General features: G+C 35.4%; 1 protein-coding gene across 6 annotated transcripts in view; it reads left to right on the top strand.

The window, feature by feature from the left end:
• POLK (DNA polymerase kappa) overlaps positions 1 to 19351 on the top strand; it is a 72184-nt gene that overhangs the window by 32247 nt on the left and 20586 nt on the right. For all 6 annotated transcript variants that reach the window (XM_045999332.1, XM_045999333.1, XM_045999331.1 and 3 more), the window contains 3 exons: positions 12195 to 12347; positions 15872 to 16003; positions 18727 to 18880. In XM_045999332.1, coding sequence (XP_045855288.1) covers positions 12195 to 12347; positions 15872 to 16003; positions 18727 to 18880 — 439 coding nt within the window. The remainder of the gene's footprint in view (positions 1 to 12194; positions 12348 to 15871; positions 16004 to 18726; positions 18881 to 19351) is intronic.

Raw genomic sequence — 19351 nt, 5'->3', positions numbered from 1 at the left:
GCGGGAACTCTACGGAAAGCGTTCAGGGAACAAAAGCTCCCGAAAGCGAACCCGAGCGGATTACTTAGTCCGGCCCCCCGTAAGGGCGATGCAATTCCGCCTCGGGCAAAGACACTTGAGAGTCACTACAACAGGCCCCTCCCCCAGAAGATCAACAAAAAATCCAGCCAGGACAAAGTTCACCTACCAAGGAAAGCAGATTCAATACCAAGGACAGCAGCGGAATTCCAGAGGAGGAGAAAGCAAAGCACAGAACTCATGGCTTTCTCCCCATGATTCTTTAGTCTTGTGATTAATTTAATTTTTTTTCAATTTTTTTTCTTCTTCTGCTAAATGTTTTTTAACTTTCACCCTTTTCTTTTTTAATGCTTTAAAACTAGTTTATCTAATATTCTTTCTTTTTTGTATTTTTTCTTTATTTGTTTTCTTTTTTAAATTTTTTCTTTTTTTTTTTCTGAACCTCTTTTTATCCCCTTTCTCCCCCCCCCCCCACGATTTGGGGTCTCTTCTGATTTGGTTAAAGCTCATTTTTCTGGGGTCTTTGCCACCCTTTTAGTATTTTACTTTCTCCTTCATATACTTTAATCTGGACAAAATGACAAGGCAGAAAAATTCACCACAAAAAAAAGAAGAAGAGGCAGTACCAAAGGCTAGGGACCTAATCAATGCAGACATTGGTAATATGTCAGATCTAGAGTTCAGAATGACGATTCTGAACGTTCTAGCCGGGCTCGAAAAAGGCATGGAAGATATTAGAGAAACCCTCTCTGGAGATATAAAAACCCTTTCTGGAGAAATAAAAGAACTAAAATCTAACCAAGTTGAAATCAAAAAAGCTATTAATGAGGTGCAATCAAAAATGGAGGCTCTCACTGCTAGGATAAATGAGGCAGAAGAAAGAATTAGTGATATAGAAGACCAAATGACAGAGAATAAAGAAGCTGAGCAAAAGAGGGAGAAACAACTATTGGACCACGAGGAGAGAATTCGAGAGATAAGTGACACCATAAGATGAAACAACATTAGAATAATTGGGATTCCAGAAGAAGAAGAAAGAGAGAGGGGAGCAGAAGGTATATTGGAGAGAATTATTAGAGGGAATTTCCGTAATATGGCAAAGGGAACAAGCATCAAACCCAGGAGGTGCAGAGAACCCCCCTCAAAATGAACAAGAGTAGGTCCACACCTCATCACCTAATAGTAAAATTTACAAGTCTTAGTGACAAAGAGAAAGTCCTGAAAGCAGCCCAGGAAAAGAAGTCTGTAACATACAATGGTAAAAATATTAGATTGGCATCAGACTTATACACAGACCTGGCAGGCCAGAAAGAGCTGGCATGATATATTCAGAGTACTAAATGAGAAAAACATGCAGCCAAGAATACTATATCCAGCTAGGCTATCATTGAAAATAGAAGGAGAGATAAAAAGCTTCCAGGACAAACAAAAACTGAAAGAATTTGCAAAACCAAACCAGCTCTACAGGAAATATTGAAAGGGGTCCTCTAAGCAAAGAGAGAGCCTAAAAGTAGTAGATCAAAAAGGAAAAGAGACAATATACAGTAACAGTCACCTTACAGGCAATACAATGGCACTAAATTCATATCTCTCAATAGTTACCCTGAATGTTAATGGGCTAAATGCCCCAATCAAAAGACACAGGGTATCAGAATGGATAAAAAAACAAAACCCATCTATATGTTGCCTACAAGAAACTCATTTTAGACCCGAAGACACCTCCAGATTTAAAGTGAAGGGGTGGAAAACAATTTACCGTGCTAATGGACATCAGAAGAAAGCTGGGGTGGCAATCCTTATATCAGATCAATTAGATTTTAAGCCAAAGACTATAATAAGAGATGAGGAAGGACATTATATCATACTCACAGGGTCTGTCCAACAAGAAGATCTAACAATTTTAAATATCTATGCCCCTAATATGGGAGCAGCCAACTATATAAATCAATTAATAACAAAATCAAAGAAACACATCAATAATAATACAATAGTAGTAGGGGACTTGAACATTCCCCTCACTGAAATGGACAGATCATCCAAGCAAAAGATCAACAAGGAAATAAAGGCCTTAAATGACACACTGGACCAGATGGACATCACAGATATATTCAGAACATTTCATCCCAAAGCAACAGAATACACATTCTTCTCTGGTGCACATGGAACATTCTCCAAAATAGATCACATCCTGGGTCCTAAATCAGGTCTCAACCGGTATCAAAAGATTGGGATCATTCCCTGCATATTTTCAGACCACAATGCTCTGAAGCTACAACTCAATCACAAGAGGAAATTTGGAAAGAACCCAAATACATGGAGACTAAACAGCATCCTTCTAAAGAATGAATGGGTTAACCAGGAAATTAAAGAAGAATTGAAAAAATTCATGGAAACAAATGATAATGAAAACACAACAGTTCAAAATCTGTGGGACACAGCAAAGGCAGTCTTGAGAGGAAAATATATAGCGGTACAAGCCTTTCTCAAGAAACAAGAAAGGTCTCAAGTACACAACCTAACCCTATACCTAAAGGAGCTGGAGAAAGAACAAGAAAGAAACCCTAAACCCAGCAGGAGAAGAGGAATCATAAAGATCAGAGCAGAAATCAATGAAATAGAAACCAAAAAAACAATAGAACAAATCAACGAAACTAGGAGCTTGTTCTTTGAAAGAATTAATAAGATTGATAAACCCCTGGCCAGACTTTTCAAAAAGAAAAGAGAAAGGACCCAAATAAATAAAATCATGAATGAAAGAGGAGAGATCACAACTAACACCAAAGAAATACAGACAATTATAAGAACATACGATGAGCAACTCTACGCCAACAAATTTGACAATCTGGAAGAAATGGATGCATTCCTAGAGACATATAAACTACCACAACTGAACCAGGAAGAAATAGAAAACTTGAACAGGCCCCTAACCAGGAAGGAGATTGAAACAGTCATCCAAAATCTCCAAACAAACAAAAGCCCAGGGCCAGATGGTTTCCCAGGGGAATTCTACCACACATTTAAAGAAGAACTAATTCCTATTCTCCTGAAACTGTTCCAAAAAATAGAAATGGAAAGAAAACTTCCAAACTCATTTTATGAGGCCAACATCACCTTGATCCCAAAACCAGACAAGGATCCCACCAAAAAAGAACTACAGACCAATATCCTTGATGAACACAGATGCAAAAGTTCTCACCAAAATACTAGCCAATAGGATTCAACAGTACATTAAAAGGATTATTCACCACGACCAAGTGGGATTTATTCCAGGACTGCAAGGTTGGTTCAACATCTGCAAATCAATCAATGTGATATAACACATTAATAAAAGAAAGAACAAGAACCATATGATACTCTCAATAGATGCTGAAAAGCACTTGACAAAGTACAGCATCCCTTCCTGATCAAAACTCTTCAAAGTGTCGGGATAGAGGGCACATACCTGAATATTATCAAAGCCATCTATGAAAAACCCACCGCAAATATCATTCTCAATGGAGAAAAACTGAAAGCTTTTCAGTTAAGGTCTGGAACACAGCAGGGATGTCCATTATCACCACTGCTATTCAACATAGTACTAGAAGGCCTACCCTCAGCCATCAGACAACAAAAGGAAATTAAAGGCAGCCAAATCGGCAAAGAAGAAGTCAAACTATCACTCTTCGCAGACGATATGATACTATATGAGGAAAACCCAAAAGACTCCACTCCAAAACTGCTAGAACTTCTACAGGAATTCAGTAAAGTGTCAGGATATAAAATCAATGCAGAGAAATCAGTTGCATTTCTCTACACCAACAGCAAGACAGAAGAAAGAGAAATTAAGGAGTCAATCCCATTTACAATTGCACCCAAAACTATAAGATACCTAGGATTAAACCTAACCAAAGAGGCTAAGAATCTATATGCAGAAAACTATAAAGTAGTCATGAAAGAAATTGAGGAAGACACAAAGAAATGGAAAAATGTTCCATGCTCCTGGATTGGAAGAATAAATATTGTGAAAATGTCTATGCTACCTAAAGCAATCTACACATTTAATGCAATCCCTATCAAAATACCATCCATGTTTTTTCAAAGAAATGGAACAAATAATCCTAAAATTTATATGGAACCAGAAAAGACCTTGAATAGCCAAAGGAATATTGAAAAAGAAAGCCAAAGTTGGTGGCATCACAATTCCAGACTTCAAACTCTATTACAAAGCTGTCATCATCAAGACAGCATGGTACTGGCACAAAAACAGACACATAGATCAATGGAACAGAATAGAGAGCCCAGAAATAGACCCTCAACTCTATGGTCACCTAATCTTTGACAAAGTAGGAAAGAATGTCCAATGGAAAAAAGACAGCCTCTTCAATAAATGGTGCTGGGAAAATTGGACAGCCACATGCAGAAAAATGAAATTGGACCACTTCCTTACACCACACACGAAAATAGACTCCAAATGGATGAAGGACCTCAATGTGAGAAAGGAATCCATCAAAATCCTTGAGGAGAAGACAGGCAGCAACCTCTTTGACCTCAGCTGCAGCAACATCTTCCTAGGAACATCGCCAAAGGCAAGGGAAGCAAGGGCAAAAGTGAACTATTGGGATTTCATCAAGATCGAAAGCTTTTGCACAGCAAAGGAAACAGTTAACAAAACCAAAAGACAACTGACAGAATGGGAGGAGATATTTGCAAACGACATATCAGATAAAGGGCTAGTGTCCAAAATCTATAAGGAACTTACCAAACGCAATACCCAAAGAACAAATAATCCAATCAAGAAATGGGCAGAGGACATGAACAGACATTTCTGCAAAGAAAACATCCAGATGGCCAACAGACACATGAAAAAGTGCTCCACATCTCTCGGCATCAGGGAAATACAAATCAAAACCACAATGAGATACCACCTCACACCAGTCAGAATGGCTAAAATTAACAAGTCAGGAAATGACAGATGCTGGCGAGGATGTGGAGAAAGGGAACCCTCCTACACTGTTGGTGGGAATGCAAGCTGGTGCAACCATTCTGGAAAACAGCATGGAGGTTCCTCAAAATGTTGAAAATAGAACTACCCTATGACCCAGCAATTGCACTACTGGGTATTTACCCTAAAGATACAAATGTAGGGATCCGAAGGGGCACATGCACCTGAATGTTTATAGTAGCAATGTCTACAATAGCCAAACCATGGAAAGAACCTAGATGTCCATCAACAGATGAATGGATAGAGAAGAGGTGGTCTCTATATACAATGGAATACTATGCAGCCATCAAAAGAAATGAAATCTTGCCATTTGCGATGATGTGGATGGAACTAGAGGGTATCATGCTTAGTGAAATAAGTCAATCGGAGAAAGATAACTATCATATAATCTCCCTGATATGAGTAAGTGGAGATGCACATGGGGGGTTAGGGGATAGGAGAAGAATAAATGAAATGAGATGGGATTGGGAGGGAGATAAACCATAAGTGACTCTTAATCTCACAAAACAAACTGAGGGTTGCTGGGGTGGAGGGGGGATTGGGAGAGGGAGAATGGGGTTATGGACATTGGGGAGGGTAGGTGCTATGGTGAGTGCTGTGAAGTGTGTAAACCTGGCAATTCACAGACCTGTACCCCTGGGAATAAAAATACATTATATGTTTATGAAAAAATAAAAAATTTTAAAAAAAGGAATTTAAAACATAATTGTGTTGTACTGAAACTAGAGTAGAATGCCATATGTGTGTGAACTTTTAAGATAAAACACCAGACTTTTAAAAATTTGGAGGCTTTTGTCTTTTCCACCATCTCTGGGAAATAAATACTCAAGAGTTTCCACTGGTATTTAAAACCATTTTGGGAGGAAGGTTTGAGTAGGGCAAAGCTGTAGGCCATTGTGTAGTAGATGGAGAACTCAAAGTAGTCAAGCTTCTCTAGTAAAACTAAAGTTTACTTTTATTTTTAATTTTTTAAATAAAGTTTACTTTTATTTTATTATTTTCCATTATGTGTTATGTATTTCCAATCATAAATAACAATAAACCTAGTTATACATATATTACTCTTTCAATAGGCTTTCTAATTGTATCTGTCATGTAATATTACATGGTATAAAGTTCACTTTTAAAGACAGTTTTTAGTGGTGCTTGGGTGGCTCAGTGGGTTAAAGCCTCTGCCTTTCTCTCAGGCCATAATCCGGGATCAAGCCCCACGTTGGGCTCTCTGCTCAGCAGGCAGCCTGCTTCCCCCTCACTCTCTCTGTCTGCCTCTCTGCCTGCTTGTGATCTCTGTCAAATAGATAGATAAATAAAATATTTTTTTAAAAAGACCGTTTTTGCCCTCTATCAAAATTTAATCAATTTAACAAAGCCCTTTAGATCATTAATAATGATAAAATTATGTTAATATTCTATGCTATGTGAATATTTTGCAGCAATTCTTCTCATGATAGAGTTCAGAAATCATAAATTTTATGTCTTTTTTATCAAACTATGTGTTACTTTTTTCATATATACTCTCCTAGAGTGCAAGCTAATTTTTTATCCTATGTATTAAGTGGTCTGCTATCATTGCCTCAGTCTTTCAAATCATCATTTAGTGCATCATTTTAAACCTCTCTTTGTGCTTTAGTCATTTTTAGTGTTCTACTATATGGAGGTACCAGAATTTATTTACCTTATCCCATCAGGGTTTTAGTTTTTTGTTTTATATATAACCTTGTGATAATCATTCTTCTCTATGTATGTTTGCACTCTTGTCCTGTTATTTTCACCAAAGATGGTACAGTTTTACATTTTTGACACACTTGTTTTTAAAACTAGATTTTATTGATTTTATCAGCCTCTTAGTTTTTTCTTGTAGTGTCCAAATATTATTCCTTCTTAGATAATAAAAGAGAAAGCATGTGTTCTCTCATATTATCCATTAATATTTCATTATTATTGGAATTGCCTTTTTTATTCTATTAATATATAGGCTAAGTTGCTGGCACAAGAGACTCCAAAATACAGCGGTTCAAATCGTTAAGAGTTTCTTTCTTTCTCACGTAATAGTAAGTAGTCCCAACTGATTGGGTGGTTCTGCTCACCATAGTAATTTTGGGACCCCAGTTCTACACTGGGTTGTTCTAACCCTAAGTGTTATTTACCGTTAACCTGGATTGACAGAATAGGATTATCTCTAGTCTATATTTCAGCCCCCAGTAAGGAAGAAAGAGTGAGGGGGAAAAAAAAAAAGGAAGGTGAGTAATTTGCTATTCAACACGTGAAAGAGAAGTTGCACATATTACGTCAGCTCACATTCTTTTGACAAGAATTTAAGTTTCATGGCCACACCTAACTGCAGGCGAAGCTGTACAGAATATTTTCCAGCTGGGTGGCCATATGCCCAGATATAAATCTATTACTATGAAAGCAAGAGAGAATAGATTTGGGGGTTCAACGAGCAGTCCAAAATAGTATCCTCTGCCTGCATTTCTAGAGGAATTTATATATTTTTCTCTTGATTAATACATATTTTAAATTAAAGATTTTTTTCCTCTGCCATTTGCTGTAAATATTTCCCCAACATGTTGTTTGCCTTTTAATCACGCAGGGTTTTTTTTTTCCCTATACAGTTTTAAATGTTTATGTAATCAAAACAGCAGTATTGAAAAACTTTTTTTTCTTGGCTTTTGTATTGAAAGCATAGAAAGTTATTCCTTACAACCAAGCCTATAGGTTCTTTTAGTATTTTAACAGATTTTGCTTGTTTTTAGTCCATTTGGAGTTTGTTTTTGGTTTTGTTTTAGAGGTAAAGAGAGGGAGAGGAGAGGGGTGAAGGATAGAGGGAGAGACAGAGAGAGAGAGAATCTTAAGCAGACTCTCTGCCTAGCATAGAGACTGAGACATGGGGCTCGATATCATGCCCCTGAGATCATGACGTGAGCCGAAATCAAGAGCCGGAGGCTTAACTGACAGAGCCACCCAAGCCCACCTAGAATTTGTTTTAATGTAAGGTGTTAAGTACTTTTTTTCTTAAATGGTAAATATTACATTTTCCCTCATAGTATCATTTTTTTCTAAATGGTGATTCATTTGTCCCAACAGAATTTATTGAATCTTGAGTCCTTTCTCCACTGAATTGAAATGAGGCACTCCCATATACGAAATTCTCATTGTATTTGGATTTGTTTCTGGATTCTCTCTCTTATTCAATTGAATCTTTTCCTATATCAGTACCATGCAATTTTAGTTATTCAATGATAATAAAATACTTTAATATTCTCCTTCACTACCATTCTTTAAAACTTTTTTTTCTCATATGTTGTTTCTTTCGAATAAATTTGAGCATCATTTCATTAAGGTAATATTCCATTTGTCTATAATATTGTTTTTAAATCGATATTAATTCTTGGCAATTTATTTTTAGAACTTTTGGTAAGTTTTATTGATCAATACAAATATCTGTAATAAAGTTTTAAAGATAAAATGCATATGAATCATGTAATAAAATAACTTTTTGCTATTGACTCTTTTTAAAGCTCATATCCTTAAAAATACTAATAATTTGAAGGATTAGAAAATACCTTATACTGTGTAATAGATCTTCACATTTTGTTACAATTTTAGTTGACTATTTCTGGGGAGACTCTGACATCTTTTGCAAAGGGAGTGGCAGGAAATATGTTCTATGTTGATTGTTAAATTGTTTCATTTGTTGAACTTCCTTTAAAAGAAATTGTATAAATGGGAGAGGATTAAGGAAATCCCAAGGAATCGAAAAGATCTGAGAGAAAGAGAGGTTTTCATGGGAAATGCATTCTATTCTAGAGTCATACAGTTTCCAAATAATAGATTTTATTATGTGTGCTGTGATGGTAGGAACTATTATTGCTAGTCAAAATGTGGTAACTAACCTCTGTTGGCATGAACTCCCACAGTTTATTCAGAACCTATTATCCTCTCTACCCTAACCTCATTAGACTTGCTAGAGATGCAATCATTTTTATAGCTGCCAAAACATCTTGTTATAACATGGGTTCATAAATTGAATAAATTGAACCATCCATGTTGTATTAAATGGCAACTACGCAGCAAATCAGTGCATTTTGACTACTTTAACAATTGGTTTTATGAACTCAGTTCTACTGAACAATTTTTAGGGTAATTATAAGTTAAGAAAGTGAAAAACAATATTTCTGAAATAATCTCCTGAATGTAATAAAAAAGGGGATTTTTAAAAAGTAAATAAAACATAATGTTGATATAAAACACACTAATTGGAACTTGGTTTGAAGTTATTTCAGTGTTAAAGACTTTTTAAGATCCATTTTAGGGAAGCATCATAAAGTAATGGAAAGAGCACAGCCTTTGGAGTAACTTGCTTTACAGGTCTACTGCTAAGATTTTCCCACTGTGTAGCTTAAGACAGATTACTGCACCTTACTGAGGTTTAGTTTTCTCCTCTCTAAAATCAGAATAATAATTAGCAACTCAGAATTATTTTGACCACTATATGAGTTAACATAAGAAGTTAACATAAGAAGTACTTAACATGTTGTATAACACATATGATATACTCAATAAATGTCACTTCTATTTCTAAAATTATAGGTTATATAGTTAAGCCCTTTCCATATCCCTGGGTAACTACATTACATGAGTACCCCTTTTAATTCTTTAACCTTTGGGGGTTGGTTTCGTCCAAATTTACAAACAAAGTAAGAATGAGGGTTAACTTGCCCATTATCATGTAACTAATTCGTGGCAGAGCTGAAACCCACAAGAAGCTCTTTCTCTTAACCATGGTTCTGAACTGTGGCAAAAGGGATAACATACATGTTAGAGGCTCAGATCAGAGCTTGGAAGTCATCTGGAAGGGAAAATGGAAGAAAGGAAAACACTAATGAGGATTTCAGTAGAAGAAATTTGAAAAAAGCAGGGTGGTGTACATTTGGTAGATGCAGAGGAAAAAGTGTTTAGACAAGGGTGACTAATGAGAGTAGAGGAAAATGGAATGTGTGAGTCACTCAGTGGGGAGGTTTCCTTTTGGCAACTGTACTTGCACTTTAAGCACAGAAAAGATAATAGATTGCTGAAGAAACTGTCACAGAATTATTGTATGGACTAAGGAGAGCTTTTTTCCATTTGGTTTGCTTTCTATTTATTATCTTTTTCCTTTCCAGTATTTCTGGGTTAAGATACTTCAAATGCTGCTCCCTTATTCTCAATTGACTCATATTTTAGGTATATTTTCTGGATTAACATATAGTAGTTTTTAATCCACCCTTGTTTTCATTAGTCTTCATGATTTGTTTACATCTTTTGTTTTTTTTTTAATGTCAGGATGCTATTCTCTAATTTACAATTGAGGTACTGGAAGAAGCAGTTGTTTTAAATCTGGATGATAGTTTGGAGTAATGTTGAAAAGTTCCATTTATTAAGAGTGGTGTTTCACTGCAGGAGACCAACCTTCTCCAAAATTTTTCTACACATACTACCTTCTCTTTCCGAAGCAGAAATATATATATAATTATATTATATAAAATATATAGAATATATGTATATTCTACGAGTCTCACCTCTTTCTGTCTTTCAAATTGAAAGAATTTGAAGGCAAATGAGGTCCTTTTCCTGGTGGAACTCATAATTTAGTATCTAATACAGTAAGTGCATAGTAAGAGCAGGAAAACAAGTAAAGAACACTGAATTCTGTGGTATGGAGGACAGAGGTATAATTCAGCTACAGAGGGATATCTAGCTGACCCTTCAAGACTTTACAAAAGAACTCAGATGGGCATTGTAGACAGAGGAACAGCCTGTAGAAGGCACCAAGCACCCCAGGCTATTCATGAGTTACAGCCTGAACAGGAGCAGAACTTCTAGAGGCTCACTGTGGCTACTGGAGACAAATAGGATTCAGGGTGATTATTTCTAAAAGAGAAGTTGCAGGCTTAACCTGCAGCTAGTGGGAAGCTGGTTCCACTTAATGCTAAGAAGGAAGGCCATGAAAAAAAATTGCAGAATGGAATCAAGGTTGAAGTCCAACAAGGAGAAAAAGCCAAATTATACCCTGTAAATTTCCACTTTTGAGAAAACCTGCTATAGAGATTGCCACATAATGGAAATTGCTTTCATTCCAGAGCTCACCCTGCTTACTTATATATCTGGCTCTCTTCTCCTCCGTTTTTTATTGTTTTGCTATACAGCTGTCCATTGATCCTTTAGTCATAGATTACATTCATTAAACGTGTACCATGTGCCGGCCACTTTGCCATGCTCTTTCTGTATTCCAACTTATTCAAAGTGATCATAGATCAAAATGGTCACATAGCCAGCCACCCTTGGCTGCAGGGAAAGCTGGGAAACATATTTAGCTTCTTCAGCCTCTAGAGTAGAGGCCACTAAAAAGGAACACTTGAAAATGTGTATGTCTGTTACATAAACCCTTTTCTTACTGCCCTGCTTTGGTTATTTTTACTTCCTTTCATTTCCCTTTCTTCTTATCAATCCACTGCTTTCTTGCTAGAGAAATAAAAAGTGCTTTAAAGATTAAGGTTCTTCACTGTTATATTTGACATATAAATTGAAGTGTTTCATGAAAGAATAAATTATAGCTTGAATTTTAAATTTTGATTTGTATTGACTAACGGTTACCAAATTTTACCCCCATAAAAGCAGTTCCACAGAGGGAATGTTTACATTGTCGTTGTTATATTCACTTTTACGATACTATTCAGCATAAACATAATATGCCAAAGAAGTATATAATCTTTCATTGTACATCCTTTGTTTCTATTTTGACATTAATGTTATGAGTCAAATGAGAGTTGTTTATTTTATCTAAACAGAAGCTTTATTTACAATAAGTTGGCCTTCAGATTTACAAAGCAGAATCATTTGATACAATCAGTTGGAATAGTTCATTTATTCATAAATATTTATTAAGTACCTGTAATGTGATTTTAATTATTGAGAGATTAAAGTGTTGGTAGTGCGTGATATTTAACTGCATGTCTTAATGAAAATAGAAGAAATTATCAGACTTAATAAAAAATAGTTAAGTATATATAGATAGGTGGGTGGTTGGGTGGATGGATGGATGGGTAGATAGACAGGCAGAGACAGATACCTACTAAAAGGGAGATTAATGCTATGACTGGTGCTATTTCAATAGCATGTTGATTCAAAATGTGTTAATTTTTTAAAACTTAAGGTTGACAGATTTGTAATGGAATTGGAACAGAGCCGGGATCTGAACAATACTATAGTCCACATTGACATGGATGCTTTCTATGCAGCTGTAGAAATGAGAGACAATCCAGAATTGAAGGATAAACCCATTGCTGTAGGATCAATGAGCATGTTGGTGAGTAGGCAAAGATCAAAGGCAAAAAGGAAATTTCATAACATATTTGAGTAAGCCTTAGTGGTTCATGAAGGGAGAAGCCTTTAGTAAGCTCTACAAGTTTGCTGGGCATTTTTCTTTGTGCTTTATATGTGCTCAATTACCGAATCCTTTCAACATCTCTTGAGGTACAAATTTTTATTTCCATTTGACGACAAAAAACTAACTCAGAGAGGTGCTTAAAAACTTCCCCAAAGTTACAAGCCTGGTGAGTGGTAGAGTGGCATTATATCTTTCTATTGCAAGCTGTATTTTTTCTTAAGTAACTGTTTCAGTGAAAGGGAATTGGAGATGAAAGAAAAGGAAGTGTTACCCCAAAGCAGGTTTGCAAACAATGGCTTGCAGGCCAAATCTAGTTTTTTTTGGTAAATAAAATTTTATTGGAACACAGTCACACCCATTTGTTTGTTGTTGTATTAAAAGAGCAGAGTTGAGTAGCTGCAACAGAGACTATATGATCTGCAAAGCTCAAAGTAATTACTATCTGGGCATTTACAGAAAATTTTTGCCAACTTTAGTTCTAGGGTAATATATTTTATTAGAATACTGCTGTAATTAATTCTTCCCATGACTTGGAACCTTTGCTTTTCTGATTACCATGTTGCTCTTATCACCACCGAAAGGTAAAGATGACTAGGATTGCTATATGTGGCTAAAAATGTGTGGGGAACTAATAATGAACCCTGGAATAGATGGATTTTGGTATTAAAAAACATATAAGAGAAACAAGGAGAGTTCTTCCCTGTTCCTAACTCCTTCCAATTCTTTAGACAGCTATAAACCTAATTCCTACTGAGTTACTATTTTATTATATAACTATAGATGGATTTTGGTATTAAAAAACATATAAGAGAAACAAGGAGAGTTCTTCCCTGTTCCTAACTCCTTCCAATTCTTTAGACAGCTATAAACCTAATTCCTACTGAGTTACTATTTTATTATATAACTATAATCTATTTGTTCATCATCTCTGCTCCCATAGTTATGCCGGCAACTAACAATCCAGGTTCCAAAACAATGTATTAACTGAAAGACTACTCCCCTTTCCTACAAATCATCAGCTGATATTTGAAAAAATGTATTTAATCTTCTTAAGAATATATATCGCCCTTCACCTGGGCGGCTCAGTCATTAAGCATCTGCCTTCGGCTCAGGTCATGATCCCAGGGTCCCTCTCCCACTCCCCGTGCTTGTGTTCCCTCTCTCACTGTCTTTTTTTCTGTCAAATAAATGAATAAGATCTTTAAAAACAAACAAAAAATATTTATCACCGTATATTTATGTGAAATTATCTTTGTGTACATATGTACATATTTTAAAGCTAAACCCACTGCTAGATCTGCAAAATACTTTTCTTCCTATGAATTATATCCTCCAAAAAATTGGTTATTATTTCCAAATTCAAAATGATTATTTGCCATATTTAAACAAAAATTACCCCTTTTGTATACTCAGCTATAGACTTCATTTCTAATGAGATTTGGAGTAAATTTGCTTTTGTTCTATTAAATTCATAGAAGTGTATTTATAAATTAATGGTAGTGATGGTATTATGTTTGATTATTTCAGTCTATTATAGTCAAAATTCTTTTTTTTAGAAGATTTTATTTATTAATTTATTTGACAGAGACAGAGACAGGAAGAGAGGGATACAAGCTGGGGGAGTGGGAAGAGGAAAAGCAGGCTCCCCGCCAAGCAGGGGGCCTGCTGTGGGGCTCGATCCCAGGACCCCAGGATCATGACCCAAACCGAAGGCAGACACTTAACCAACTCAGCCATCCAGGTACCCCCAGAATTCTTTTTTGAATAATTTGATGGATCTTCAAAGTGTTCTTGGTTAGTACTCATAGTCAAAACATAGACCCTTAGCAGTTATTTATTGCTGCATAACAAACCCCTTTAAGTACTTAGTGGTTTGCTCATGATTCTGTAATTTGAGTAGAGCACACTGGGGATAAGTTTACTCTACCAAGGGTTGGCTACAGTTATTTAGCTGGGACTGGAGGATCCAAAATGGCTTTATTAACACACTTGGCCTTTCAGCCAAAGTGGCTAGAATGGCTTCCAGCCAATGAGCTTTTCCCTCTCCACATGGTACATCATCATTTAGCAATTTAACCCAAGACTTTTACATAGTTGTTGGATCCCCAAGGAAGCAAAGGCTGAAATTACAGACTTCATAATGCCTAGGCTTCAAGACTCACAATGTCACTCCCTCATATTCTTCTGGTCAAAACAAGTCACGGTACAAGTCACTTGGCATGAGGGACTGGAACCCACCCTTGAATGGGAGGAACTATAAAGTATCACAGCTGTGATTTACAATCTACCACAAACCTACTAGCTTTCATATCCATTCCATTAGAGTTATTTATATTTAAAACATTGATTTATCTTTCTAGTCCCATCTGCATTTTCTCTTCCAGAATACTGTCAAAGATTGGCATAGTTTTGAGTACTATCAAGATTTTTATTTTATTTTTTTTTTAAAGATTTTATTTATTTATTGACAGACACAGATCACAAGTAGGCAGAGAGGCAGGCAGAGAGAGAGAGGGAAGCAGGCTCCCTGCTGAGCAGAGAGCCAGATGCGGGACTCGATCCCAGGACCCCGAGATCATGACCCGAGCCGAAGGCAGCGGCTTAACCCACTGAGCCACCCAGGCGCCCCTCTGAAAGCTACTAATGGCAAATTGATACTAGTCTGAAGTACTCCTTTCATGTGATAGATTATGTTTTACATTTCTTTGAATTTTCACTTGAGAATTCAAAGATTTCGTTTGTGATAAAAAAAAATTTTTATAAGTGGTGTTGTGGTATCAACAGGATTTAAAAGTAATGTTCTTATTTTCATAATTTTTTAGTTCCATCTCCTACTGAAAATGTTTTCACCAAAAAGTATATTCAAGCTTTAAGAAATAAAATGTAATCTTAAAAGCTCTTTTAAGCTTTCATCACTTCATTTTTGACATTTAATTTAGCTGACAATTAACAGAACTTTTGATTTTGGTTCCAAATGAAAAATTTCAAATGCAAATTCCAAATCTATACTATTATACCATGCTATTACTTTCTAGATTGTTACTTACATTTAATATCCATACTATTTGTACTATAACATTACTTTATAGCTATTACTTTCATGTAACATCACCCACTATCATCCAAACTTCGATATATACTGTATTACAGGTATGCCTTAGAGCTAATGAAGTTTAGTTAACTGGAAATATAAGAGAACCTTCTTTTTAGTCTTGTTTATTACCTGGCATCACATAAATATGGAGACGTATTGTGAGAGAGAGGGTCATGGTATTGTAATACCATGATAGGATAAAGTCAAAGCTTGATTTGAGACTGCGGCCTATAAGACAGATGTCCTTGACTTGAAATTGCACTTCAGTAATGTATTTCTTATGAACTCATTGATTGGTATGCCCATTTAGGTCTGTATATTTTTTCCCATGTGGTCCGTTTTCTTTCAGTCTACTTCGAATTACCATGCAAGGAGGTTTGGTGTTCGTGCAGCCATGCCAGGATTTATTGCTAAAAGACTCTGCCCACAACTTATTATTGTGCCCCCAAACTTTGACAAATACCAAGCTGTGAGTACAGAGGTAAGTCTAATGAAGCACTCTTACTTACAGCCTTTCGCTGATTTCCTGTCACATCCAAATGACTTAGTGCATCAGAATTTGGCCTTAATTTATCCCTTTAAGTCTTACCTCCTACCACTTCTCCAGCTCATATATTGAAAACTGAGCTGAGTATACAGAGCACACCCTTCTATTTCCCAGATCTTTGCTCTTGCACATATTTTTTCATCTGTTTAGAAAATTACCTGGAAAACTTTAAATTGCCTTAATTATAATCTGTATTAACTTTAGGTGTTTTTTCTTAATATGCAATATACTTTTTTCTAGAATTACCTATTTATAATTTACATAATCTACTCATGTCATTAATTTCAACCTCTTTTGTGAATAAATTTTTTTATTCACAATAATAATAATAAATGCTTTTAGACAGTAATGAAATTCCATTATCTTGGTTAAGTGTTTTCCTTGCCTCGCAGTCTAGTGAAGATGCTTATGAGCCTTTAATGTCTGAGAGACCAATAATCAAGGAAAAAAGGGAATCATCTTACTTTGAAAAGGATCTGAAATATAAAGATTTGATTACTCAGTAAAATTGCCTAAATTGTCATATATGAAAATTGTTTTGGACTATCATTTAGCTTGTGCTAAAACGTATCATCAGTTAAGATTTTAGAATAGTGCATCAAACAGTTTCAGACTACTGTAATAAAATGCACTATGTTAAAGACTGCTGTCTGAATTGAAACCCTTAAAAATCTATGGCCTAACCTGTAGTATCATTTGGTCATGTAGGTCATCTTTAGATTTGCTCCTCTTATTGGTATTATACCTCATGTACTCTAGAATGAAACCTCCTCAAACTAGATGGTATGCACCCCAAATTTTTTAAAAATTCTGTTTCTCATTCTAATAGTCTGTAGCAGCAGGTGCTTTTTGCCTGTGTCTGAAAAGGTGGTAGAGAAGAGGGAACCACATTCCTGTGTGGTTTCTGCTTGTCTCTTTTACCATATTCCTAATGAGAAAGAGATAAAACACAAACCACAAATATTACGGGCTTTCAATAAGTTTGAAAATCCTTCAGAGACCTTGTAAGAAAGAATTTTTTTGACTCCTGCTTTAATTCAATAAAACTTCTGACAATATGATAATGAGAGCTAAATTGTTTTTAGTTCTCTTCTGTCTTGTTACAGAAATTGGAGAAACCTTTCTCTAACTAGAGCAGGATCTAACTAGTTTATTTGCAGATAGCAAATGGCTTCTTACGTGTGAACGAACTACAGCACAAATTCACTGACTCTAAGTATATTAGTATGTATGACTTGGTTTAAAAGTTTAAGGAGACCCATTTTTATTTTTTCCAAAAGAATGGAACAGCTTTAACTGTTGGAACCTAAGTACTTGAGTTTTACTGGAACATGTCTATTTTTGTTCTTCAAGCACTATCCTCTGAAAAGGAAGTTAGTGAGTACTCCATGTCTCTAGGGAGTACTTCTCATTCAGAATAATCTTCGTTGCCTGCCGACTACAGACTTCCCAGAGTTTCATTTTCACTAGAAAGATTCCATTTGAGTACATTATAAAATTGGTTTCTTCCAGAAGAACAAAGCTAATTAAGGTACTCTCTGAGTAAGGCTTGGCCAAGTTTTATATCACCATTTTCTAAAATTACCTTTGACTCAGCTGTTCATAATTAAATTAAGCTAAAAAGCTTTATTTTATAAAACTTCAAAAAAGGTTTTTCTCATGATACAGCAGACAGATTTTAAATACTAGATGGAAAGATAACATAATTCAACAAATACATTTTTCAAATATGTATATATTATTTTGGCAACAATTTCCTCCAATTTCAGTTAATACTTCAGTGGTTAGAAACATTTGTAGTTTCATATAATAAAACTATCTTACATAAACGTCACTTCTGGAATCATATGGAAATTCTGATCTTTTTATTTATCTCAAGATGCAGCTCCAGACTTTCCCTGTCATTTAATGTAGTCACAGACTTCCACTGTAGATTTTGTCATCTTTTCCATTCCAAATTTTGATAATTGAGCTTTGTTTTCTGAATGGATACATGCATTAGTGTATGTTTTGAGTAGAGTTTTATGTGCATATTTATAATTAATTAAAATAGAACTACTTTCTAAAGCAACATAGTATTTTATGTAAGATTATTCCTTTTTAGGGGCACCTAGGCGTCTCAGTCAATTAAGCATCAAACTCTTGATTTTGGCTCAGGTCTTAATCTCAGGGTTATTGAGTTCAATAACTCACTGCTTTGCGCTGCATGCTGGGTATGGAGACTACTTTGAAAAAAGGATTATTTCTTTTTAGAATAAACAGAAAGGTGAGGGGGAGCAGGATCCTATTGTTCCCATTTCTACTTTTAACCAGTTACTTTAAATTATGTTACTTAACCCTTTTTTCTGTGCCTACCAGAATGATAGTCTGAGATTTATTTGAGTCATTTATTATATCTAGATAAACGTGGCTGAATAGAGATTGTATCAGATGAAGCTGTTTCATGGTCTAAATGCCTTCATAATCTATTTTAATGCAAACGAGCATTTGGACAAACTTGTGCTAGCAATAAATTATTTATTCCCTAAATCCATGAGCTATTGATTGCAGGATTTTTACTGTAGTTGCAAAGTAAGAATATTAATGTTTCTTAGCAGCTGTTATATTACGTGTTTTGCTATGGCAGCAAAATTTAAATCATTTTGTTCCTTTTGAAGGTTAAGGAAATACTTGCTGATTATGATCCCAATTTTATGGCTATGAGTCTTGATGAAGCCTACTTGAATATAACAAAGCACTTACAGGAAAGACAAAATTGGCCCGAGGACAAAAGGAAGTATTTCATCAAAACAGCGAACTCTCTAGAAAATGGTAAGCAATTTATTAGTATGATCAAACTAAAAAACAAACAAAAAGCCCTTTGAATTAACCCAGTTAACTTATTAGCATGCATAGGTGATAGAACTAGGTATCCCTTTTGTAATGAAAAAGTATTAAAAATGAAAAATCAGGAACTTAAAGTATACCAGTGGAATTTCTAAGTTAAATTTGTAAATTTTAATCCAAAGAGATTAGTTTAAATCGCTTTTAAACCAAAGGAGATTGTTAAACCTCTAGAGTTTAAGAATCTGCAGAGCCATTGAGTAAGGTAATTTCATAGCAGTTCTTTTCTGAAGAGCTAAGGAAGGGTTGGATTGTGTTGAATCTGAGGAGGTTATCTATTTAAGGTAGACTTTTGTTGCAGTTGTTGAAAGGAATTAGATTTTTTAAAAAGCCTCAAACATATCAAAACATTGTGTGGTTTTTCCCCCTCATTTTCAAAATGATCTATGATCTGATTAC

The sequence above is a fragment of the Meles meles genome, chromosome 3 (assembly GCF_922984935.1).
Source record: "Meles meles chromosome 3, mMelMel3.1 paternal haplotype, whole genome shotgun sequence".
Taxonomy (NCBI): domain Eukaryota; kingdom Metazoa; phylum Chordata; class Mammalia; order Carnivora; family Mustelidae; genus Meles; species Meles meles.
The sequence above is the reverse complement of the archived record's forward strand: the minus strand, read 5'-3'. Positions and strand labels throughout refer to the sequence as shown.